Consider the following 27,379-nt stretch of genomic DNA (forward strand, 5'->3'; position numbering starts at 1 on the left):
TTGTTTGACGTTGACGTTTTGTTTTGGTGACGAGATGGCCTTACGATTTTTTTAGTTTACTCGTCTTTTTATTACGGTATTTTGTTTGCTAAACAATTATTACAATGTCGATAAAGCGGTCAAGATGTGTGTTATCATGTTTTTTTGTTATTAAGGTTTGATGTTGTACAGTTATGGTTTTAACAAAACGTTTATAAAGCCATTAGAGTCAACATGGAGTACCACTATTCTGATCTTTGTATGCCCTCTGAGCATCTTATGACCGGTAAGTTTTACTCATATATTCTTCGTAGGTAAGGTGAGTATAATTGGGTGCACTTGTCATGGTTTCCATAAAAGCATTATTTTCGTTATAAATTCTGATGTTTGGTTGAGTTGCTTCTGGCATAGATAGCAAGCATAGTCCTATTTGGTACCCATCGTTAGGTTTTTGGTTAGTGGGTCACCTTGTTCAAAATATTTCTTTCATATAATAAAGTGGTTGTTACTAATTTTGAAAATGTAGGTAGCTTCATTCTGGAAATGCAAATTAAATTTAATTCAAAGTTATCAACTTCATTTTCTACCATAATTTATAAGCCTACCTCTGTCTACCAAATCTATCAATGGAAACCATCAAGTCATGACATGCTAATCTACAACTACCAAGTGCATTGCCATTCAATAATGCTTATTTTCAATTCTCAGATTCCCACTATGCTACTGAGTATGTGGCTCCATACAGGATGCCAGGACAGAGAGAAGCAGAGTACGAGACCAGGAATACTGTGCTGGTGGATGGAGGTGATAGGTTCGGCGTCTCTGCAGTGGTCTTTGATAAGAATGAGGAACTCATTTGGATGGGCAATCAAGGGGTAAGATTTAAGATAATGCTTCTGCCTATGCATGCTATAATGGATTAAAGATGATATTGTAATTATTTTGTATACTTACTCAAAAATAAATTCATCAAATAAGCCAGGATAATATTATTACAAAAAATAAATCTTAAAAGCTGAAAAACACTATAGAACTAATTTCCCATGTTTTGGCAGATCAATCTATTTTCCTTATTTCTATGCTACTTTCCAGGGTCATGTGACATCATACTACGGCCCTACCATGCAGAAGTACACTTCATTCCAAGTCCATGAATCTGAAGAAGTGCGGGATATAGTAACACATGAGTCGGGAATCTTTGCTTTGACAAAGACTTCTTTGAGACATCAGATCAGAAGAGGGTTACCAAAACATACCTTTAAGTAAGTTAGCTAGTGCTATGTTATGATTCTTCATGAAAAATAAATTCAGCAATATGTATAAAAGTAGAATAACTGATTGACTTACCCAACTTACCCAGCAGTATATTTTGATTTCAAATACATGATCCTTTTAAGACAATTCTAGCTATTTTTTGCTAAGGTTTTCAATTTAAATTCCTGTATAAAGTAACCTGAACAGATTTACACATTTTGTAGTACAATTATTTCTCTTACAGATCTCCAAACATGACTGATATGCAGTGTCTTTACCAAGCGAGTCCCACAAACCTCATGATGGGAGGTCACCAAGACAAACTTATAGATTTAGATATTACCAAAATGGTAGAGACTGTCATTGTAAGTACTGTTGGAATCATTTATTTTAAAGTAAAGTACTTACAGACATCATACTTACAAGTAATTTAACTATTCAGCTAGAAAGTAAAGCGGCCCTGTCATCCTAATATAATCCTACTAATGTTTCTTCTCTGGGATACTTATCACCATAATAAATTTCATCTTTGAAACTTTATTTTGTACACAGTTGATTTGTGTAAGTTATAAATATCAAGAAAGCTCCTATTGCATCCTTCTTAAAAGTTTTTTGTTGATTATTAAGGCTTCATCAAACAGAAAGCGTTACTAGCGCGCGTTAGAGCATAAGTAATGTGTTGCGTACTGCTAGCGCTGGCGCTTTGTTTCACGGTATTTTACCATCGCAGTACAACACATCTTAGCGCGGCGTCAAGTTAGGGTGAGGCCACACGAGCGTAATTTTGTGAGTTGTGCCCGGCAGAAAAGTGTGCGCGGGGACGAGGGGGGCGGGGATGTTACTCGCTCGCCCCTCGTCCCCGCGCACACTTTTCACCTTAAGCGCTCTGACGCGCGCTATTAACGCTTTTTGTTTGACGAAGCCTTTACTGTCAATAATTTCTTCACCTTCCCCCCTCCACAGCCAATCCCCGAAGAGGGCTGCGCGGTGCTGCGCAGCGGCGGAGGCTCCACCGTGGCTTGCGGCAGCGCTCGCGGCTCCGTCTGTCTCCGAGACTTACGGTGCCCCGGCGCGGCGGAACATTCCTTCAGGGCCCATACTGCGTGTCTGTCGGACTTGGACATGCAGGGGGACTTGCTTATAACTGCTGGGTTTACGCATGAGTGAGTTTAGTAATACTATTTATAAAGAAAATTATAGGTAGTATTATAACCATAGGTCACTATGAATGCTAAAGGTAGGTCAAATACTGCTTTGAACAAGGAAATAACATAGTTGTTCGAGTGGCGTCTGTCTGCCTCCGAGACTTGCGCTGCCCCGGCGCGGCAGAACACTCCTTCCGGGCCCATACTGCGTGTCTGTCCGACTTGGATATGCAGGGGGACTTGCTTATTACTGCTGGGTTTACGCACGAGTGAGTTTAAGAAAACCATAGGTAGAATTTTAACAATAGGTCAACAACGAATGCTAAAGGTAGGTGAAATACTGCTCTGACCAAGGAAATAACAGAGTTGTTCGAGTGGCGTGCGTCGTCTGCCTCCGAGACTTACGCTGCCCCGGCGCGGCGGAGCACTCGTTCCGGGCCCATACTGCGTGTCTGTCGGACTTGGATATGCAGGTCCGAATATTTAGAAAATATTCGGATATTTTGAATTCGGAATTTTGTGAGTGGAACTGTTTCATTGCCCGTTAATATAAAATTGTACATTTAATATAAAATTTGAACAAAATATTACCGTTTTTAGTTGGTAATATCTGGATGCTCTGTTAAATGTACTTCAACGTTGCAGAAGGCGTCCTTAAGCTAGCTTTTTCCGTTTAGGAGTAATTTGGTGCTTTTCTCTGTGGAACCTTTTCATTGCCCGTGAGTGTATTTGTTCAGAAAACTACACGTAGTGTTATAACAATAGGTCAACACTGAATGCTGAAGGTAAGTAAGGCAGCGCCCGCGGCTCCGTCTGCCTCCGAGACTTACGCTGCCCCGGGGCGGCGGAGCACTCGTTCCGCGCTCATACTGCGTGTTTGTCTGACTTGGATATGCAGGGGGATCTGCTTATTACTGCTGGATTTACGCATGAGTGAGTTTAGTTCTTAATAATATTTGTTCAGAAAACTATAGGTAGTGTTTTAAAAATAGGTCAACTCTTAATGCTGAAGGTAGGTGAAATACTGCTCTCAATAATAGAGTTTTTCCTGTGTTTCATTTTATTAACTTTGAGCTTGCATTCCAAAAAGAGTAAGTCAAAATTCCAAAAATCGTATGTTTTAAGTTTTTCAGGATGACCGCATGAGTTACTTTTGACTCACTGTACCGATTTGACAGCTATATTTCACAAAGTCCTAATTTACCTCTTTCCACCCTCCCCAGCACAAACGGCGCAGCAGTGGCCGAGCCCTACGTCGTCGTGTGGGACGTGCGTCGCCTCCGCGGCGGGGCGTCGGGCGGCGCGTGGCGACACACGCCGTCGCCGCCGCTGCTTCTGCACTTCCTGCCGGCGTTCAGCGGCCGCGCCGTCGCTGTCGCCGGCGACGGACATGCCGCTATATTGAGGGTCAATCAGGAGGACTATGAGGTGTTCCAGGTATGTAACTATATTGGCGAGGCGACGCCATTGGTGCGCGCTATGCCGCTTGCTTGCTATTGGTCTATTGCGGCATTGACACGCTCTAAATGCACTCTTATATAGCCTCCGTCGCTATATTGAAGCTGTCATAACCATTATGAAGCTATCCAGGTGCGTATCTATAGATCAATATAGAGCAGCAGTAGACAGTAGGTACTAGAGCGACACAATTGGTCGGTATGTCGGTCGGGCTTTAAATGCGCTGTTATAGCTACCGTCGCTATACTGGCGCTGTCAAAAGCATTATGTAGCTATCCAGGTGCGTACCTCCTATAGAACAATCTAGAGCATCAGTATACAGGCAGTGCTAGAGACGCGCGTCGCCGCCGCTGCTGCTGCACTTCCTGCCGGCGTTCAGCGGCCGCGCCGTCGCGCTGGCGGGCGACGGGCGCTCCGCTGTACTGAGGGGCAATCAGGAGGACTATGAGGTGTTCCAGGTAACTATAAGCAACGCCATTGGTCGCTATGCCGCGCAGCTCTGTTATATTGAGGGTCAATCAGGAGGATTATAAGGTGTTCCAGGTAACTAAACCTACCGTAGGAATAGCGAGCGAAGCCATATTGAGGTATTATGAGGTATGTAACTAACTACAGATACGTCAAAACCGAGCGATGTCATTAGTCGCTATGTCGCTTGGTTGGTATTGGTCTATTGCAACATTGTCGCGCTCTAAATGCTCTCTTATCGACGTCATCTCCGCTACAGGTTTTCAGGAGGACTATGAAGTATTTCAGGTTATGTTACTTGAATTCACAGAAGGCACTTTTTAGGTCCTTTTGTAGTGCGATTTGAACACAACCATACCGAACGACGCTATTGTTGCGCGCTATGCCGCTCGATCGTTATGGCGCCCTCGCTATAGTGAAGTTGTCTAGGAGAAATCAAAGCATCATTATTAAATGGGGGCAATATAAGGGCGTTCAGTCTATCAAAAGGCTTTACTTCCGAACGCCTCAATCCTCGTGTTTATAACTCACCGTTTACATCCACCATATAAATTATCTTAACATTAACCCTATAATTCCCCCCTACAGGTAGACACCCAAAGCTCGCTCTGCACAGTGATGGACGTGTCCAGCTCGAGCCAGGCGCTCGTGTTCGGGGACCAGGCCGGCCATCTGCACCTGTTCTCACCGCAGCATAACACTGACCCCGTGTTTAATACCTTCTCCAGGTATGTTGGGGTTGTTTTTAGTGGAATATAACTTTATTGGTTTGGCAAATAATAGTTATTTATAAACTAGGAGCATTGATCAATAGGCGGACTTATGGCTAAGAGAGATCTCTTACAGGCAACCTTGTAGAGCGACGAAGGAAATGGCAAAAAGGGACATGTATAGAGTGCGACAACGCTTTGCAAGGGCTAAAAGATGGAACTTTTTTCTGTTGGCTGTGAAATAAGTTTAGGATTGTAAATGAAGAAGAGTAAAAAGAATTACTTACAAAGAAATTTCGGCGACCAGGCGGGCCACCTGCACCTGTTCTCACCGCAGCATAATACTGACCCCGTGTGTAAAACCTTCTCCAGGTAAGTTGGGTAGTTTTTTGTGAGAGCGGCGAATGAACTGAGTAAGTAAGTAAGTGTACAGAGTTCGACAACGCTTTGCAAGGGCTAAAAGATGGGACTTTTTTTCGTTAACTGATAGCTGTAATATAAGTTTAGTATTGTAAATGACGTGTCCAGCTCGAGCCAGGCGCTCGTGTTCGGGGATCAGGCCGGCCATCTGCACCTGTTCTCACCGCAGCACAATACTGACCCCGTGTTTAATACCTTTTCCAGGTAACTTGGGTTTGTTTTTGGTAGAGCGATAATGAAATGGTAAAGAGGGAGATGGATAGAGTGCGACAACGCTTTGCAAGGGCTAAAAGATGGAACTTTTTTCGTTAGCCGGTAACCCTAAATGAACTGTGCAGCGATTATAAGATTTTCAAACCTCTACAGTGACTATGTTGGCGCTGTCCTTTTTCCATATTTTTACTTCTAAAACTCAACATTGTATATACATTATACATAGTATCGAATTGCCACGGTATTAGTGTTTCTGTTGCAACGTTAGCTAAGTCAGACACTAGATTCCATAAATGGCGATAACTTACGAAATATTATGCCGACCATATCCGTGTTATGGTTGTCATCTTCTGTGACCAAAGTCTCTTCTAATGATTTTTTTTGTAAATTATGTACCAGTTCATTTTCTTAATTATTTTTTCAGAGAGACCGAATTCGCGGACCAAGCGCCCAATCACCCGTTCGCCGGTTTCAACGACACCACATTCCAGTACTCCAGTATTCCCCTCCCGCCGCTCACCACTAGCAACAAGTGGTTCAACGAATTGCCCGAGGAATTCTTCAAGAAGATTTACAGGTTGGTAAAACTTCTGTGTAAAAGAAATTGTATGGAAATTAAGTGAAGAACATGATATCTCGTTGTAATCGTAGGTCTATGAATCTCCATCCTACAGACGCTTATGTTATGGCCGGCATTTTCATACTGTTTCTTTATTTACCGGAGTTATAAAGCCAACAAATATATAATTTTTAAAGCACAGGTGATGAGCCCAGTTTAGGTAACAATGTAAATTCTTTATTAACTTGTTCAACTTATGTATACTTTACATAATTTTTTTCTGTCAATAAAGTATACAGTCATTCATTCATTCATAATGTAAAGACTAAAATTTGAAAGAATAATAGTATAATAATAGAAAGAAAATACATTTCTTTCGATTGCTGTTGTGTTCTCTCACTCTTACATAATTTATGTTACATATTTAGGAAACCCAGGCCTATCGACCCAGAAGTCCTAAAGACAATGAAAATGCAAGGTCCTATCGGTTACGCTCCTAACCCTAGGACAAGAAGAAGAAATGAGGTAAGAAATACTTCATATAGAATATAACACTATGGAATTCCTACGGGTATTTTAGAATCTATACATTTACATAAAGTGTTGTCAATTTACGGATGTGTTTTTAATTTCAGATACCTTATGTAGAGGATACGCTAGAAGATTTAAACGCAGCTAAAAATAATGATGTCAGGTTATATTGCCAACCAATTCCTAAGCATTATCAAAAAGTAAGTTAACTTATTAATATGTTGTATTATCCAAACACAATAGCTGAAAGTAGTGAAAAGACTAGCCTGTCAAATCAGTGACAATCATACAGGTGGATACGCAAATCGGGCAGTCTCCTTCCAGGCACCCTAATGTAAGATTGAATAGCATAGTTTCATTTCAATATACAATACAATAAACTTTATTTGTACACCATAAAAAAAACTTAAGTCTAACTTAAATGACAGAAATGCACAAATGGCGGTCTTATCGCTAAAAGCAATCTCTTCCAGACCAATATACCTAGCTGGAAAGTTAAATAAGTTTAAGTACCCCTCTGATTTTGGACCTTCATTCCACGGCCTAAAATCCCATATCCTTTTACAGGCAGACCCACGCTTCCCGAAACAGGGTCCCACCGACCCAGACGTAGAGAACCACAACAAGACCGGGTTCCCGACGCTCGAGGCCACCCTTCCCAACTCCTACTGCAACCCCATGCTGCAGGTAATTCAAGCGGGACACAAGTAGTGCTTTGTCTATTCTGTGAGATTATTTATTATTAGCTCTATGGTTATTAGTTAAGTACTTTGTCTGTTCTGTAAGATTATTAGCTCCATGGTTTTTGTATTACCCTGCGATAGTACTTATTACCTCCAGTCTTGTCTTCAAAATTTATAGCTGTGAAACCGAAATGCAAATAGGAATGAAAGTAAAATAACTGGCAGTTCTTTTTATGGCCAAAACAGACCATATAACCTGAATATCTGGCACAAAAATACATTTCACAACATTATACCTACTATATTTAGCATATAAGCCGCGTCGCTGTCATTGGTAGATTCGGCAGTGATGACATTGTAACTTATATCATGGCCTTGAACGAACCAATGAAAACAAGGCTGCCTCTCCATGCCAACCATTTTATGCCGTTAAGATTTTTCATACAAAAATTCGCATATTATGTTGTGTCTTGCTTATATGGTCTGTGCTATTTCTTCTTCATCTTCCTACTATCACTATGTTTGCATCCCTATTCAACTTACCGACTAAATCACACTACCCGCTTCAAGACAAAACCAAGCCATCTCTGAGACCAGGCCCACAATTGTTTGCAGGTCCTTTACTATACACGTCCAGTGAAAGCCACACTGTTAGCGCACACTTGCGCCAAAGAGTTCTGTCTGAGCTGTGAACTAGGTGACTATACAATAGCTATTACTGCTTACAATGAAGACTTTGCACTGTGGAACGTATGTATTTTATTTTTTTATCCGCTAGTACTATATATTTTGATTGTTTATGGAACCTACTTATTTTATCTATATTTTAATTGGATATCTCTATTTATCGGCGGCACTTAATTTTAATCACTGTACTTTCTTCTTAAAATTGACCACATGAACCACATGTCTGAAACACAGATTAAAGTCATGAAAAACCGAACAAAAAGAAATCATAATAATAAATATACCTATCATACTTATTATATCTAGTTATTTGAGGTGTATCGTAAAGGAAATTTACCACTTTATTCGTATCACACGCTCTTTACTAAAACCTTTTGCCGCCATTAATGTCAGATGTACTTTTTCATAGATACAGCTCATATCATCCAGCTCACACTGACATTCAGAAACCACTACAGCCCCCACTCTTTACCACCAGGTTTCCTGTTCCGTATGCTAGACACGTCGGGCGGCGCGCCGTGCCAGGCGACCAACTTCCTGCGAGCTTTCCGAACGGTGCCCGAGGCGGCGGCGTTGGGGCTGATATTGCCGGAGAGAGGACCCGATCCTAGGGTCGATTTGGTTGCTCTTATACAGGTGAGGATTAGACACAGATTGTTATTGATTGCTCGGCTTAGTAATGTGGGTTATATTTGTTCTATTGATGAACCTCAAGCGAGCATTCCGAACGGTCCCTGAATCAGTGGCTTTAGGGCTGTCATTGCCTGCTAAATTTACTGAGAGTTTCAATTACTCTATCTACCAATGACTGTTAGTTACTTCCATACAATTTTGACAGGTAGTAATTTTAATGTGTCAAAATAGTATGAAAGTAACTACCGCTCATCGGTAGATGAAGTTATTAAAACTAGCAGTAAGTTGCTCTTTACATTAATTAAGGATATTTTGCATTTTTAGATAATCACTTCATAATGAAATAATAATAACAAATATCTCTTTCCAGAGCTGGAACCGTTTCATCCTCCACCAAATGCACTACGAAATACTAGAAACGAGAAAGAAAGAGAAGGAGCTAATCCGCGCACAAAACGCAAACAGCCCTCCCAAGGCCCAAGTTGGCAACGCCACATTGAACCACACGGGAAGTGTGGCAACGCCGCATATGAATGGCAACGTGGAAGAGTATAATTGTTCCGAGCTTGAGTTTCTCGGGCCGACTGAGTTTGATAATAGTCCTGTTGAGGGCAAAGAGGATGGTTGGCCGTTGACTAATGGGCCGTCGACGGAAGAAGGTTTGTTTCCTAATTTACAAGCCACCTTTCGCTTTAGTTTTGGTTTATTGTTATTGTAGTATAGTATGTAGATTTGAATTTTTTCATGATCATAAAAAAAGTGGAAACAATCAGAACTATCGGATTTGAAGATTGCTACCGCGTGCTTGTCCTCCGACAATTTTACTGGATTATGTAGATAGAGAAAAAAAAATATTAAATTGACTGAAATATTAACTGACTTCTACGGTGACTCCTTTACGACGAAATCAGTGGTTCTCTGGAATGCTCTTCCTGAAGAAATTAGACGTGCACCATCTGTGGCCTCTTTCAAAGAAAGGGTCAAATTGCACTACCTACAGTCACTGACTAACTAGTTGAATATAATATTATGTAATGTGTATTATTTATGTAAGTATATTATAGGTATATATATATGATATATATATGTCGGAAGCGGGGGTGGAGCAGGTGCACGTTCCTGGGGTGGCTGGGTGTCAGGATTGTCCGACATCGTGTTTCGTAGGCGTAGGAATGGCGATTTTAAGAAAAGTCACTTTGAATAATCACTCCGTTTAATTATAGCACAGTTACACAACACAATAACACTTAACAATCACACAGCAAGCCAAAACACAGAAAGGGTAACGTAATGTCACTAAGTAAGAGAAACGCGGGACAGTTTCTAGACGTGTGCGCAGAACGACGGTCAAGTACCGACTCACTCGACTCTACGTCGTCCCCCACCATCTAGACTCCGTCGAGCGCCACTAGAGGCGCTGGCGTTCCCATTGTCACTTGTTTCGCAGAGACTCCGCTAGGTGGCACGACAGTTGACGTCCGTTTCCGACACGGCCATCCTGCTGGCACACGCCCTCGTGTGTCATTCTGTGAAAGAAACATTTTCTGAGAGTAACCCAGCTCGGCCAATCTTCCTGACATTTAAAAAAAACTAACTAAAAGTCTCTCTCTGTCTCTGTCATCTCTCATCTTCTGAAATCTCATAAGTCAGAATCAAACTTTATTCAATCAACAGTATCAGCACTAACACAAATTTACACACAGACACAACTAGTGCACGTCAAATCTTATGTACCTAGGTAGTTACCTAGGTACATAAGATTTGACGTGCACTTGTTCATCAGTTTACCAATCACAAACAAAAATATCATCACATTGAGTTATTCTGATACACCATTCGACTTCATTCGAGTAATCACCTATCACCACGGTTAATCCAAACCGAACTCAAAGACGCACCTCCACCTCATGTGGATTGCACGCGTGTATCACACGCTACGGTCACACAAGACCACGACTACAACCAGAGCCTTACACGAGCACGAGCTCTACATCCACTCTCTCTCTTACCTCGGTTCAGCTACTGGTTAAGTCGAATTAATACGGTCGATAGTAACCACTCGAATCCACCCAAACTCAATCTTCATCATTCTCTACATAGTCTACATCATCGTCAATACTGATTGGTACATCGCTCGCTGGCATCTTTCTTAACCTATCGTGAGCATATTTGTAAGTTCGTTTTGAATTTAAAGCCTTTAGTCGATAACGATCACCATCTAAGACCTCGATTACTTTAAAAGGACCTTTAAATTTTGCGTCTAGTTTAGTTTGATTTCGCTCTTCATTTTCTAGCAAAACAAAATCACCAATCTCAAAATTCACTACTTTGGCCTTAGTTCTATCAAAACGAGTCTTATCGTAGTCAGCACCAGTGGCGGCTGCACCTTAAGTGCGCCCGTGCAACGCACTACCATTTAAAAACCTTCTAAATATGTACCTTCCTTCTTCCTATACCATTCTACTATGTAGGTACTAGGTACGTCTAAAGAAAACTTCACAAAAATACCAATATAACAACCGTAATACCTACCCTAAACAGAAATTACATAAATCATTCGAACGTTACGAGTTAAATTAAATCGAGCTGGCCTATTTTGATTTCTACTGCGAAAAAATTAGATCTTATTTTTGCTTGAACAAAAACGGCCTCGTGCGCTCGGATTATCGCACGGGGCGAGTTCCTACACATAGTATGAAACAGGATGGAAATCGCCCGGCGCGTGAGACGGAAGATGCTCAGTACAAACTGTATGCAGTTCTAGGATAAATTCGTGCGCCGCACGCGACCGGAAATTGCCGAAATCATACGAATGACGCCACGGGACTCGGGACGGGAGGCGCGGGCGGTGGCCTTGTCCGGTGGCGTGACCTACGAACGATGCACTTGTCATGTCATTGTCGCAGTTTCACCTTTCGCGCGCGAATACGTAATGGGGAGTAACGCGTGTGAATTTGCCGCTAGGGGCGCTGGTGTCGACTGAGGTTAGGTGACATTTTACTTTTCATATAATTTGTTTGGCGGGCTTCGTGATAAATTATATTTTCGTTCATTTCCCTGTTGAAAAGTGATCTCTTTTCGCGAAATTATCGCAAATATGGATTATTTATCGATGAATGTGCACGCTTTGAAAGCTGAATTAAGGAAAAGAGGCGCATAAATAAGCGGTCTCAAATAGCAGCTAATTCAGAGGTTAGTTTGTTTACTGTTTACAAACTTATTTTTTACGAAATGTATGCTTGTTTGCTTAGGTAACAGCTATGTTTTTGCTTTTTACAGACACCAAGACTATGACCGTAACAGTAACTTGGTTGTTAACGTAGAGGACAGCATCATACAACAAAATGATTCAGTGTATACTGTTGAGTGCCCTAAAGAAACTTTGTATAGCAGTGTAAACACTAAAAATGAAACTCCAGATCTAGATATTGTCACCAATGAGTAACTACTTTGGAATTTATGTACAGTGTACGGTGGCCTGCGCCTAAAAGTATACAGGCGGAGTTTTTAAAATAGCGATCCCTGATGATGAAGGGACCAGCTACATCTGTTATAAATCCGGGGATGTGTTGTGTGTGATGTGTGTAGCAGTGGTGTTTATGTGGATGTGCTTGAGCAGCATGTGAGCTTGAGATCGCTATTTTAAAATCGCCGCCTGTATACTTTTAGGCGCAGGCCACCGTACATACCATCGCTCTTACGGTGAATGAAAACATCGTGATAAAACCTGCATATCTAGATTTTCGAACCCACCAACCTGCAGAGGACCAGTGTGGTAGGAAATGGTCCAAGCTTAGGAGTGGAGTTTAGACCTTAAGGCGGACATGGACAAAGGCTCCATTCGAGTGAGCCAGGTGCAGGTACTGACACCCCCACAAATAATAGAATACTTAGTATACTATACTACCATTATTAAGTTTCAACTAACAACTCAACCAGCATTCATTGTGTGGATTACTAATGTGTTATATTTTTTGTATAGCAGTGTGTTTAAACGGAGAGGATAAATAAAAGTTAAATCAGTGTGTAATTCTTTTATTTTTAGTGTATTTATTAAATGCCTAATCCTTATTTACATTATGTTCTTTCTGAAATTGGTTATAATGATTTTCACAAACACGAGATTATCGGATAATAATTATTTCACAAGCCACTGTTTTAGAACAGTTTTATCACTTGGTAACATATGTCCTCCTTTTCTTTCCCAATATAACGGATCTGAACAACATTGCGGCATAGTAACTCGATATGATGATAGTTATTTTATAATTATTAAGCTTATAAGATTCAAGATTTAAAAACTTTATTTGGCGCCAATTTGATAAAGTCGCCTTTGATAAATTTGACAGCTATGGTACCTCTTTACCTCAGTCGACAGTGGCGCCAACTGGTGAGCAAAAAAACGGTAGTCCCCATTAATTTGTTACTCTAATTACTTATTAACTAAGAAAGTAGTAAATATTTCGTTCGTGAGTGTGTATGTGTGTGTGTGAGTGAAAATGAGTGCAAAATACAATATGGACTTCATAAAAAGCAATAGGACATTTCAAAATAGACTGGACATTAAATCTGCTGGGCCGCCTCGGCCTTTTCTTTCTCATCTTAAAACAGGAGTGCAAATTTGCAAAACAAAAAATTAAACTTATACCTGAATTTTCAAAAGTGAAATGTACAATAAAAAGAAATGGTTATGTGGATGTGGGAGACTAAATGCTTCATTTTGCTTTCCGTGTGTTGTTTTCGTTTCGGCGGAGAAGCAATTTCGCGTCAAAAAAGGAACGCAGAATGGATTTAAAATATAAATAAGGTAAAATATACTTATAATTTTTTTACTTCCAATTGTAATAGGTACCTAATCTATTTTTCTTCCAAAATTTACTAAACCCATAAAGTGCACCACCGGGTATCTGAGGCACCAGCCGCCACTGGTCAGCACTCCTCTGAATATTCTCTGACGCAGTTTCGCGAACGCTTTCAATATTGACTTCGTTATCAACCTCACTACACATCAACGACAACGGTCTTGCGACTTTACCGATAAGTAACTCCAGTGGTGAAGCCTTTGTAACGCGGTTCAAGGTACAATTAATTGCAAGTTCTACTTCACCTAGAGCATCTTGCCATGATTTGTTGCCACTGGTCTCTACTGCAATCAACATCGATGCGGTGTTTGTCTGCCAACGCTGCGACACGGCCATCATGTCATCTCACACGTCCTCGTGTGAGTTATCTGGAAAGAAAGAAAAACAACCGCAGTAACTGAATTTTACTCGGCCAGTCCTGACCTAGTCAGGGAAGAAAGCAGTGGGCTGATGAACTCTGCATTCATCACACTGATGAACTATGAAGCTTTAACTTGAACAGTATCAGACAAAACAAATCAATACTCGAAAGCTAATCCACTATCTTTAACTCTGTACTAAAGAAAAACACGGATCAGGATCTGATTACCAATGGTCCTTGCTCACTTGTCCGGCAACCTTCATACGGTTACCCAAGTACTCATCACGAATGCACACCTCCATCCGGTGTCATTCCAGTGCCTCCATCCGGCACTCACTAACACTTCCATCCAGTGTTAGTCTGCTACTACCACTTCCATCCACTGGCATTAAACAATTGAGCAAGACACACCACAGAAACACACAATTCAATCGATTGCTTCATCATTACTTAGCATAAAAAAAAAGATCATGATTAAAAAATAGGGAATCAACTTTCGGAGATTTACCTAATGAGGTCATGGACGCATGTTCATAACCCTACTTAACTTAAGCTCAGGATTTTGATCAACCTCCATGTCATAACCTTTTTTTTTTTTTTTAAAGTCAACAGTCTGGCAGCAACAGTTCCAGGACTCGAACCTCGAAAATAATTCCACAGTACCGGTCACACTAACCTCATCCACGTAATGAAACATATAGCCTCTAAACTTTGAAACTACAGTCATAGTTTAAACGAAAACAGCTCACCAGATTAATGCAACATCCCAGCAGGCGCGCTCACTACGCATAGATCGACCCTCTTCTCCTTGGCTGCACCGGATCCACTCGCTCCTCCACTGGCAGCATCCTGGTCCTGTCTGCGACACTTTGGGCAGCTGGATGCGTAGTGTCCCTGGCTCTGGTAGTGGAAGCAAGTGACCGCAGGCTTCACTTTCAGAGCACGACTCAAGGCAACCATAAGCCGTGCGCCTTGCAGATTCTCGTCGTTAACGCACAGGTCCGCAGTCGACATCCAAGAACGTGCGTCGACATCGGATTTACTGGGATTGAAATCGGGTAACCTCAGCTCGGTCGACGACGAAGGTGTCTTCATAGCTCGAACAAGCGTCAGGAAATTCCGATTCTGTTTTTCTAGAAGCTTCTGCCATTTTTCGTCGTTCGTGTCGTGGTGTGAAGCACGTGGGGTGGCGTCTTCTGATCCCACTTCTGATGTCGGAAGCGGGGGTGGAGCAGGTGCACGTTCCTGGGGTGGCTGGGTGTCAGGATTGTCCGACATCGTGTTTCGTAGGCGTAGGAATGGCGATTTTAAGAAAAGTCACTTTGAATAATCACTCCGTTTAATTATAGCACAGTTACACAACACAATAACACTTAACAATCACACAGCAAGCCAAAACACAGAAAGGGTAACGTAATGTCACTAAGTAAGAGAAACGCGGGACAGTTTCTAGACGTGTGCGCAGAACGACGGTCAAGTACCGACTCACTCGACTCTACGTCGCCGTCGTCCCCCACCATCTAGACTCCGTCGAGCGCCACTAGAGGCGCTGGCGTTCCCATTGTCACTTGTTTCGCAGAGACTCCGCTAGGTGGCACGACAGTTGACGTCCGTTTCCGACATATAGTTATTAGATATTTATTTGTTGTTGTTTTTTTATTTATTTATTTATTTATTTATTTAGTGTATGTACTGTTTAAGTAGTATATATTTTATGTATATATATACTTGCACCACAACTACCTCACAATCATATAGACTTACTCTCTTTTATCCAAAGGTTGTCTGGTAGAGATTGCTATAAGCAATAAGGCCGCCTCTTTGTACTGTTTTATTTTTAAGTTTTGTTTTTTTTGTAATTTTTGTTCTTGGTGCAAATAAAGTGTTTTGTATTGTATTGTATTGTATTGTAAATTTAATTATGTTCTTTCTGATAATACATAATACAATTTCGTGTAATTTTTTCTTTCGTATTCCAGCCGCCCTCAATACCCCTGAGCCAAGTGATAACTGTGATAACATAGAGCTTCCAATAAGACAAGCCGATAGAGAAGAGTCGGACATTTCACAGCTGTTCGCGATCGGGCGACACCAGCTGAACAGATGTCTCAAGTGTAATAAGGAGGTATGGTGAATGATTATTATACACAATACAGTAAAACCTGCATGAACTGGGTGCTGGATAACTGGGAAACCTCCATGTCCGGGACTTTTGCTAAAGATCCGACACTTTACTTAATAACCTAGCTCTCTAACTTGGAGTGTTCACATTTAACGTAAAGGATAAAACGATTGTGTAAAATGGTAAGTGAATAAATCTTTATAACTAGGTCCCATTGGTAGCGTTGGTCCCAATGGGGCCTCATCTGTATACACCACTTTCTATCAAAAATATATCCCAATCATACAGTGTCTATTTGATTACATATTATTCTCTTTCCCCCAGGAAGAACGCGAGTCCGTAGCCCTGGCGTGCCTCCTCCAATACCCGCTGACCCCGGGCCGCTGTTGCTTCGCGACGTTACTACAGAACGCGCTGAGCAGTCGCCGCAACACGCCGGCGTGGTGCGAGCAGTGCCGCCGGTTCAGCCCCACCGCGCAGGCCACTCGCGTCACTAGGTATACTGGGAATAAGGGCTAACCTTGTGTACCTATAACCCCTTTCATCATCATCGTCACGACTCATTACGTCCCTACTGCTGTGGCACGGGTCGCCTTATAATGAAGGAAGGGTTATAGGCCTAGTCCACCACGCGGGGCTAGTGCGGGTTGGTGGACCTGTATCCAGTGATTTGACTTGACAGCACTTCTGTCAATAGGTAGTGGGGATGCGTACTAGTATCGTCTGCATCTATAGTCAGAGCGGTTCACAACCTTGAAACCTGTTTGCGTCGATTAGGTATTAGAGATACGTGCTAATATTGTCTCTATCTTTAGCCTGTTATTTAGTGAACTGCGCAGGGCGCAGGCCGCTTGCGTCACTAGGTAGTGGGGATACGGGCTTATATCGCTTGTATCTCTATACTATAGTCTCCTTAGAAATATTGAAATGTGTTTATGTACTCACATCTTTACATTTATTTCAGACTACCTCCAATATTATCTATAAATTGCGGCGGCGTTACAGCGCATGAAAAGGCGTACTGGTCGAGAGGAGCACAGAAGGAAATGGTGAGTCCCATTAATAGTGTGATAGGATAGTTGAACTATCCTAAAAAAGCTGCCAAGTACCAACTAATCTGATAAGCTAATCCATCTTTAGTGTTAGTCAACGAAGAAGAAGAATATACATATTGGAGATACTATCTACAACTAAATCTTGCGTTTGTTTTCAGCCCGAAGGTGTGAAAAGAGGTGGCAGTCAAAAACCTTGTAGATATGGACTGCACTGCGCGCGGCCGGGGTGTAGATTCAAACATCCTGACAGGTAAAGTATATACCAATTTACAGTCCATTAAATAACCTCCATGTTTGCTTTCATTGTGACTTACAACAGCCGAAATTACAACCACCGTACTTATGTACAGTTCCCCAAAATTGATAATGCGCATAGAAATCTTCGCCATTGTTCGGCAACGGTCGTATTTCCGAACGCCATGTATTTAGATATGTATTTAGAGTGGTTAGGTGCATTTTCTTCATGCATTTTTTTTTAATTTATGTGTTTGGTGCTAAAAGAGATATTGATTTATCAATAACGAAATTTGAGTCGATAATTCATAATATTGTCATAATATTAAAATTTACTTCGAAAATGTTACAGTACTTTTCAAATGTCTTGCTCAAGCTGATGTTAATATGGATGAAATAAGGTTTGAATAACACAAGGTTTATGTTAGAAGAAGAAATATGGATTTAAAACACAGGTTTACATTAAAATCTCAGTTCAAAAGTATTTACAGCGCTGATCATTCACAATTATAATAACAATTACAACTTGGTCTTTTGGGTGTGGCTTTATTGGCTAAGTGAAGTCTATCAATGTGACGTATATTTTATTCTTAAATGTGCCTCATAATATGGCGTCGTCTAAAATAATTAAAGTCGAAATTAAATTCACATTTGAAAAAAATAACAAGAACGATGTGTAATTGCAGCTCTTTATAATTCCACAAAAGTAAAACTGATCTTGACCTTGAGACCTTTGACTGATCGTTGACAGCCACCGACCGCCCAAATTGTTTTCGATTATGTGTCACATGATATTGACTACTATTTCTTTCGAACAAGAATAAAAATGCAAGTGCTTTTACGATTCAATGATTCGGGTGTTTCCGGGAATACGACAGTTTGCGAAGATTTGCATGTGCATTATTAATATGGGAGAACTGTATGTACGAGTACGACTGCAAAAATTGACAATCTGGACCACCGTCATTGTAATTTCAACGTCGTTCAACAAAAGTGTGTGACCTATTTCTGACTTTAAAAAAAGTTTTCACTACAGCCTGAAAGCATACTTTTAAACTAATATTTTCTGTATTCTTAGGCCAGGGTCGTCATCACAGTCCCCCACGGCGAACATGAGTCCGACGCGGGAATCGAACTGCGTCCTGCCGACCTCGCTCACGATACGACTGTCCGCCGACGGGGAAATTGTCATCAATGATAAGGTATTTTAGAATTGCTAGTAGTATTTGCGTAGGTATAATAAACAACAACAACCACATGAAATTATATCACAGAACTGCTCAAATGCAGGTCCACTTATCCAACAAACTAAATAATTTCTTATGCTTTAAAAGATGTAATACTTTATACTTCCTGCATCTTCCCAAAAATCAATCCCGTTTTACCCTCCACTTTTAAAATTCCTTCACAATATAGCTCAATATAAATCCGTCTAAAAACTACTACCTTCATGTACTCAGAACCTACCTCAATAATAGACCACCTAAAAAGCTTAATTATTCTATTCCATGCCAAACAGTGCGAAGACAACCCAGAGCCGCACCAATCACCTTCAAAAACCGACAGCTCGTCCAGAAAGAAGCCGGTAATAACGGAGGCGGAAGAGGAATATCTACTATCAGCCGCCGTGGTGTGTGTGGAGGAGAACCCTAAACACTTAGTGGCGTATGTGCAGACGCAGGCCGACGGGGAGACTAGCTGGTTCATGATCAATGATCTTAGGTACGTGTAATAATAACGTGGTTTTAAATACTTACCAAACGCTGGTTTATGATCAATCATCTCAGACTGATCCTAAAGTTTTGTATAACTATGTGTCTTTAACTTCAAAAGTGAGGTTATGTAGGGCGCGTTCACGACCCCAGCGGGTGGAGCGGCGGCCACAGAGAAACGACTAATATTTACCGCACCGCCCGTTCCGCCAGCTGGTGTCGTGAACGCGGCCTAACACTAGTACGTGCCTAAAAAAATAATAAGAAAATGGCGAACGAATTCATGCTGCCACGCTACATATCTGTCATTAGAGTCATTACAGTCAGCAAATGTATATAGTCCAAGCTTGAAATGAGTGGCATAGACCGGGGATGCCTACACCTCTGAGGTTGAAAATGGCTAAGAAAAAGAAGAAGAAGAGTCATTACGCCTTCTTACTACCACTTCTTTGTTTCTTTATCTGCGCTTGTTATCAACCCCACTGTAATAACTACTAACCCTCTTCATCTCTTCCAGCATATACCCAGTGTCAATTAAATACTGTAACTACTAACCATCTTCTCTCTTCCAGCATATACCCAGTCACAATAGACGAGGCGGTGCAGTGCGCGTGGTGGTGGAAGACTCCGAGCGTGCTGTTCTACACGAGCCGCGCCCTCACTCGCTGCTAGCACACGCCGCCAGTGCCGCCCCCAGTGCAGCCGTAAGTACATGTATACTATATACTACATACATACATACATATGTTCACGACTGTAATCCCCGAAGGGGTAGTTAGAGTCAACCGCTTTTCGCCGTACATTTGTACTCACGTCACGTACCATAGGTCGCGAGCCGTATCGCCGTTTTTGAATGAGTACCATTCCATAAAAGTGGTGAAACTAAGCCCTAAATATAGCCCTATAAACATCCACGATCTGACTTATCTTACGTATGAAGCCGTCAGTATTTTCACTACTAACATACACATTTCTTTCCAGGAGCATACTTGACCTGTTCAGAATGCATCCCCTGCACTACATTCTTCGGGCGGCACCAACCTTCGGCTTCCCTATCGTGACCCGGCTGCCAGCGCCCCCCTTGTTTGGGTGACAGTACGTCTACTTCCCCCCTATCAGGCCGCCATGACACCTACAGCAATAGCCGTTGCTATATCCAACAACTGCTGCCGCTGCACGGGTTAGTTATCCACGTAGATAAACTTGAGTATATTGCGATTGGCCATAAATGAAAGTGATTGGTTGAACGCGCATGAAAGGAGTTTATCGACGTCGTTAACGAATGCGTGTAGCGGTAGCTGAGAGATTTGTCTATCCATGGTAGGAGTATTCCTATGAGTGATGGAAATTTTCGGTTGTTGGATATTAAAACGGGTAAGTTGTAAATGCGGATTTTAATCCAAAAAGTGAACGCTTTGCTCTAATTTTAAGATGCGAAATAAAATGACAATCGGTTTATTTATAGTGTTAGATTTAAATGTGAAGTGAAAACGAATTGAGGAAGTGTTTGGTGCATTCTCCGTTCAGACGTGCTGTGCACGTCTAATAGATGCCTGCCTAAAGATGTTATGTATACGTTTTGTGCTGTTTTCTCGTGTCTGTTGTCAGTTGCACAGTTTACAAATGAGAATATATAGGTACATATTACTATAGTGAAATAATATACTGATAAGTAAAGTCTATTACCATTTTCAACAGATTTTATCGCAATACCTATCGATACTTAGCGTCAACACAAAACTGAGATGCGAGTAAAAGAATTTGCGTCAAGACCTTAAATACCTATTTACACAGTACACTTACCGCACGGTAATGTCCAATGAGATTTCCGCATAACAGGTGGAAACTAAAATATACTTACAGTGGAAGTGAATATCACGTGGCCTTTACGCCCTGATGGCGTATTGATTAGTATATCCGACCCTGGGTCCCAGGTTTTATGCCGGCCGGGGCAGATATTAGTTTAAAGACAGATATTTTGGATATTCAATATTTGTGCTGTATGATATATTTTATACGGCTGTCAAGCATGGAGAATGGAGATCTTGGAGGAGGCCTATAATCTACGTATACAGTGAATTGTTTATAGGATGTGTGTTTCACGCCATTACCAACACACCAAATAGTCTTCCGAAGATATAACAACTGACAGCAGACACAGTAGAAAATAATGAACTGATCAGTACTTAATAAATGCATGCTGCTCGGTAGACCACAAAAAGAGACAGATTATAATGAAAGACAGTTAAAGAGAAATAGAGAACAAATATTTGCCGTTAGTATTGAATTTACTAAGTACTACCGTAGCCTTTTAGCCTAAAATTTATGATCTCAACTATCATGTTAAAATCATCAAGTTCTGATTGTTGCTATATATATTTTTATGGGAAATTTTACAATAAATGTTGCTAATATAAAGTAAGGAAGTATCTATGTCATTTTGCTCTTTCCGTTGGTTGTGATCGAATCGATTTTATTTTTCATTAATACTCAGCTGTCAAAGAAATACGAATGGGAAGTGAAATCAGATACGTTCTTTTCTTTTGTTTTTAAAGACTGTTTAACTATATTTTATATAAAACAGCATTTTCCTGATTCTCAAATAAATTATTCTTTGAAACGATCATTGTGGTGGCTGGTTTTTTAATCTTATGAAATAAAATCATTTTAAATATTATTACGTCTTTTAATTTGTTTGTAAATACTATCCTGGTTACAGCAACAACATCAAATCATTTTAAGTATAATATTTACATTTAGGTACAGACCTATAAATTATTCAAATCAAAAAGTTACATTCAACAAAAATCCTAACATAAAAATAACAAACCTAAGTCAATAAATAATCGCTGTGTCTTTGCCTTGCCTTTAAAAAGAGATATACTGTGGACTCAGTGACCACGGTATAATGGTGTTGGTTTTGCCCCCTTTCCAAACATTTGCACAGGATTGGGAGCAGAAGGCGGCACTCAATATCACGTCTTCTATATTGTCGATAAGGACGATTTTCCTGAAAAAAATAAGGGCACAAATTACTATTAGGAAATGTGAAAGTCAATATCTGTAGTAGCGAAAAGTTACCTTTGATGTTCATTGCGAATATTTCTTTAAATTAGATATGAATAGTAACGGTATGAAACTTACGTTGTTTAGCTTGAAACAAATACTTGGGTGATTTATTAAATTTTGTTCCTACATTCTCTTTTAGCATTCCGTAAATGTTTACCTATCTCGATAGTGCTTTGTAACTAATTACTAACAGAGTAACATGAATATATTTTTTATTATACTAACTGAAGAAATTCAAAATGTAGCTTTATTCTTGTCATAATAATAAAGCTGCGGAAATATTTATAAAAGCTTCGCGGAAATACAAAATTACTTACCCGAGACAAAACTCGTACGTAACAAAATCGAACATGGGTTTTCTGCATTTAACATTTTCACAGCAAGAAACAGGCCCAGTCTTCAAATCCACCTTCAGAACAGCGGGCACAAAATCAAAATATTCATCCAAAACATCAGCCGGAGCATAATACTTTAACTTGGCTTTCGGCCTATCCTTTCTATGCGTTACATTACAATTCAACTCTCTACTCGTATAAGTAATATCCACATTATTGTCTACAATCGTTTCTTCCTTGCAATGTTTTGTGTCATTATTATTCTCTTCATCATAACTCCGTTCCGAGTACACACTAAGGCATTCTTCCGATAATTTGTTAGCTATGTCCTTAATAATTGTATAGGTCTTTCTCATGCTGAGTTCTAGTAAGCTAGGGGGGGTGGTGGGGCCTCTCTCCTCGATGTTGGTGTGGTGGGGAGGGCATTCCACGTCCACCTCCCATACCCTGGAGTTGTGCTGGAGCTTCAGCCGGCACCGCCCGTGGAGCAGCAGGTGTTGGAACTGGGGCACGCTCAGACATCTGGAATGGATCGACAGGTTTCAGGTATGTATGACAGAACGGTATTTTGTAGGTAAACAGATAAGTACTTAAAGGTTTTATATGAAATATAGATATAAAAGCCAAGATACGTACATGACAAACGATGTGGCAGCAGAAATTTTAGCAAAAAATGTTGTTAAGTTATTGATAATTGATACTTTTTATAATAGGTAAAGGGATAAGCACGTTTGGATGTCTATGCGCAGATTATAGCGCTCCTTCTCCTTGAGAAAGGTTTATAGGTCCAGTGGATAATGACGGGCTGATGATGATAAAGAGCATCCCCCTGTGACCTACCCTATATTCAAGCTCCTGGTCTGCTGGTCCCTCAGCATGTGGAACCACAGGGAGTAGGGAATGGTCTTCAGGTCGGTGTTCCTCCAGAACCTGAACTCGCAGTGATGGTAGTTGTACACCGGCTTTTGTGGCAGCCAGCGCAGTTTGTTGTCTGAAAATAATAGTTAATTAGTTGTTATGTACAGGATTACTTTCAGACTGGCACACTGACCACTCATTGAATTAATATTACTGTACGCTAGTTTATACTTCAATGTGACCACTATACGAGTACATATACAATTTCACCATTCGAACCTATGAAGTAAAATTCTAATGTTGAAATCTTTACTTGGCCTTTGTAACTGCTCTTTTATATTTTTCTTCGCATTTATATACCTAACAACGTACCTTCCTATACCTATTACCTATGCATAAAATGATGTAAATCTACACTCCGCTTTACTACCGAATATTCAGCCTAACTGTTACCCATCTATCCAAAATAACGTTAGTTGCATGTATCTAGGTACATAACAATTTCATCGTTATTAATAGCTTATATCTCGCTACAACAATCGCTAATAAACCCAAAACTTCATCTGCAGACTCAAAATGGAAGTCTAAAGTCAGCCAAATTAATAGACACGAAACATCAGTTCAGAGTTTCCATACTCGTAAATCGTAAATAACCAGGCGGGTTATTCTCTAACTAAGTTACATGATGTAGATACAATGGTATTATATCACAGTCACTTTAAAAAAATATCGAATCATTCCTAAAAGTGCGAAACAAGAACAGTCAAAAGTCGAAATCCGTGTTCTTATCATGTTGTCCCTTTGTAAACCTCTTGCAAACCGACTGTTACAAATTCTATGAATACAGCGAAAGTGATAGCTATATAAGTAGGTACATAGATTGTACTTATTCGACAATACGGGCCCAGTTATCCAGAAACGCTACCTAATATTACATAGGAAAACAGTGTTATGCAATAAGGGTTCGATCCGATACTAAAATGGGTGATAAACTTGAACTGGGCCAAACAAATCACTGAGGAAACAGTAAAGGCGATTTATTACCGAGATGCTATATAGTTTCTAGACGAACAGTTGGTAGGGAATAGTAGGGATAGAATAATAAAGAAGCGTCTTGGGAACTTTTGTTATGTTTGAGTTTCACACAGAGGAAGAATCGCGAAGTCAAAACGAAGATACATTTACGAAGTAATTAGGGTCAAATTCAATACATTTTGAATCCGAAAATCATAGTTAAAACAAGCATTCATCTCAGAAAAGATTAGCTAAGTACTTATGTCCATAGACACAAATTTTTCCTAATAATCATAATAATAATTATGTAATACTATTCTTATTTTCATATTTAAAACTTCTCACATTACGTTCATAAACACAGCTTTTCCTTGTGGCTGAACTTGCCATGCTAGTTACTTGGGCATAACGTCAGTTTAGTCAAAGTTTAGGAAGTGCGTTGGAGGGTGACGTGTGCTAAATAATCTGTCAGACACAAACTAGGTAAAGCTTTGTTTGGGAAGAACACCCTTTATTCGAGAAGGAAATTTTGAAAATCATATTCTGGCGTTTTCAACATAAATATTATGTTTCTGTATTGATAAGTGGTGTTTTATAAATATAAAGGCAATAACCTTCCATTGTTTGGTTTAGATTTGTAAATCTAATAACAATGGAATAAAGTGCAGGTTATAGGTACGGGTTCCGCTCATCTGGCATAATCTTTATTGACCAAAACTCATTTCGCATAACTCGTATCGTCTAAACTTTTTTGGCCGAACCATCACTTTGCCAAGACTTATGTGGCATAAGGCTCGTTTCGTCTAAAACTCTTTAGGCACAATCTTTAAACACCTAAGTTTCGTTTGCTCAAATTTATGTTCGTCTATACCTATGTATAATCTTGTTTCTCCTAATGTTATCTTCATAAATAATATATTAAGTATGTAATAAATGTACAAATTGTGGTATTTTTCTCCTACATCCCGAAAATCACGATATTGTATGATCAAAAAATCGAAAGTTAACGACCAATATAATTATTACAAACCCCATGAGATCGAAACCTAAAAATAGGTGCGACGACGAGCAAAGCGAGGAGGAGCGTGTTAGGTGCACATTTTCATCAAAACCAAAGCGGAGCGCAGCGAAGCGGAGCGGAGCGTTTTCCAAACAGCGGAAACAATACAAGGCACCAGTTTGCGCTATGTAGGGAGACGCTCCGTCAAAGTTAAAGCCAAACGAATATTATTACTTTGTATAAACCTATGCCATAGCATTATTAGGCTATTCAAGATTTGGCCATACCATTATTAGGCTTAACAATGTTATGCGAAATAACTTTTTACTAAACGAGATTTATGCCATACGATTTTCGGCGTAACGAGACTTTGACCAAACGTTACTATGCAATACGAGATTAGGCAAAAAAATCTTATGCCAAAAAAGGTAGAACCTATAGGTACCTACTCTCCTACTATGAATATCTATCTATAGTATGAATGTGAAAGTGAATTTATCCTGCTACAAAAACAAGGCTTAATAATTAATGATGTAGACTGTAGTAGTCGCATGCCGTGACCGTTTGCAATCAATTTCTTAAGGAAAATAACATCCCTCAAACTCGGGTAAGGGACGAAAATATTAGCTTAGAAGAAAAATGGGAAAAGAAATGAGTTTTATCAATGTCAGACTTTCAGCAGTGCTCGCAGCCACGTTACTTTAGGTATAATACCTACTTGTTTACACACTTTTCAGTTTTTAAGTTATAGTAACTAAGTAACCTATGACATAAATATTTTGAAATACAAAAAGTCTTGTAAGAGTCATCTTGGGTATTTAAATTAACGGTACTAGGTATGTTTATCAATCTTCAGCCCGTACCTAACTAAATGGTTCTCTGCTGGCCATAAGGCCTCTCCCAAGTACCTGCTTTACACCACAACCACAACACTCTCTCCAATCATATTTATCCATAAATAATTATTGATTAAGTAGTTAGGTAATTACCTACCTAAGTAAGCGATTTATTACCATTGCTTTACCCTGAGACGAGACGAGTAACTACCTACTCACTTTCAAAACCCTACTAATCTAAAATCTAAACCAACACGCACACAGAACAGAACTAATCTCATCAATATTTACCACAAACCGACAGATATCGCAATCCTCGCAGCTCGTTCAATCGGAGAGGCAGTTCCGTCAGCTCGTTATCATCCAATATAAGGAACTTGAGGCCGCGCACGTCGCCTATCACCTCGGGCACACGCTTAAGTCGGTTCCCGCTCACATCCAAACACTTCAGACATTGCAACTTGGCTATTTCACACGGCAACTCGGTTATATCGTTCCCGCTCAAATACAAACTCTCTAGCCGCTCCAATCTTCCAATATCTGTCGGCAGACGCGAAATGAGATTCTCTTTTAAATAAATATCGGTGATATCTGTCTCCTCGCCTCGGAGCTGCTGTAGAGGGAACTCTGTGAAGCCACGGTAGTTCCAGTGCAGCACTGTGAACGGGTAGTTCATTCTGTCACTGTTTTTATCACTCATTCTAAACTGAACATCTTTTTAAAAATTTCTATGTAAAAAGAGACGTGATAATTTTTAAACGTGTCTTTATACGATATATTTCGCGCACTTAGTTTTCATACACCCAGGTGAAACTTTCAGCTGAAATATACAGGTTACATTCCCGCGTATTTATCAAAAGCGGATCTCTCGTCGCTATCCCGATTCCCGACTGCTGAACACTGCAACGCTTGTAGTAACTCGCGAGAATTATTTTTAAATCCACAACAAGGTCTTGTGAATGGGAAGTGTTGGCAGAGATAGCTGAAATACGCGTCTTGTTGATATTTACTAAGAAAACATAAGGAAAGTGAGGACCACCCCGAGGTGTTTATCGAAAACTATGATCTGTTTCGCGTTTTATGTACAAACATTGGTGGACTTCCGCACTTTGGATTTTAATTGATGTTTTATTTTCATTTGTTTATTGTTCTAGTAGTTGGTATTGGTATCAGCAGATGGG

At 40.3% G+C, this 27,379-nt stretch overlaps 2 protein-coding genes across 2 annotated transcripts; one reads left to right on the forward strand and one right to left on the reverse strand.

Moving 5' to 3' along the window:
- On the forward strand, positions 1-21,763 carry LOC105393784 (PAN2-PAN3 deadenylation complex catalytic subunit PAN2). Its single transcript, XM_048622341.1, has 22 exons — positions 1-265; positions 688-854; positions 1,072-1,241; positions 1,478-1,598; positions 2,197-2,396; positions 3,602-3,815; positions 4,893-5,032; positions 6,072-6,224; positions 6,635-6,731; positions 6,842-6,937; positions 7,305-7,424; positions 8,036-8,117; positions 8,586-8,743; positions 9,111-9,399; positions 15,943-16,088; positions 16,410-16,582; positions 17,050-17,134; positions 17,299-17,390; positions 18,453-18,576; positions 18,894-19,096; positions 19,659-19,790; positions 20,068-21,763. The coding sequence occupies exons 1-21, from the start codon at positions 214-216 to the stop codon at positions 19,756-19,758; spliced, it is 2,982 nt and encodes a 993-aa protein (XP_048478298.1). The 5' UTR covers positions 1-213; the 3' UTR covers positions 19,759-19,790; positions 20,068-21,763.
- On the reverse strand, positions 21,759-27,121 carry LOC105393788 (leucine-rich repeat-containing protein 40). Its single transcript, XM_038114752.2, has 4 exons — positions 26,490-27,121; positions 23,331-23,481; positions 22,473-23,012; positions 21,759-22,096 (listed from the first exon to the last, which is right to left on the reverse strand). Exons 1-4 carry the CDS (start codon positions 26,896-26,898, stop codon positions 21,955-21,957), a joined length of 1,242 nt encoding a protein of 413 aa, XP_037970680.2. The 5' UTR covers positions 26,899-27,121; the 3' UTR covers positions 21,759-21,954.
- Between the last annotated feature and the right edge of the window lie 258 nt (positions 27,122-27,379).

The sequence above is a fragment of the Plutella xylostella genome, chromosome 8 (genome assembly GCF_932276165.1).
Source record: "Plutella xylostella chromosome 8, ilPluXylo3.1, whole genome shotgun sequence".
NCBI classification, from domain to species: Eukaryota; Metazoa; Arthropoda; class Insecta; order Lepidoptera; family Plutellidae; genus Plutella; species Plutella xylostella.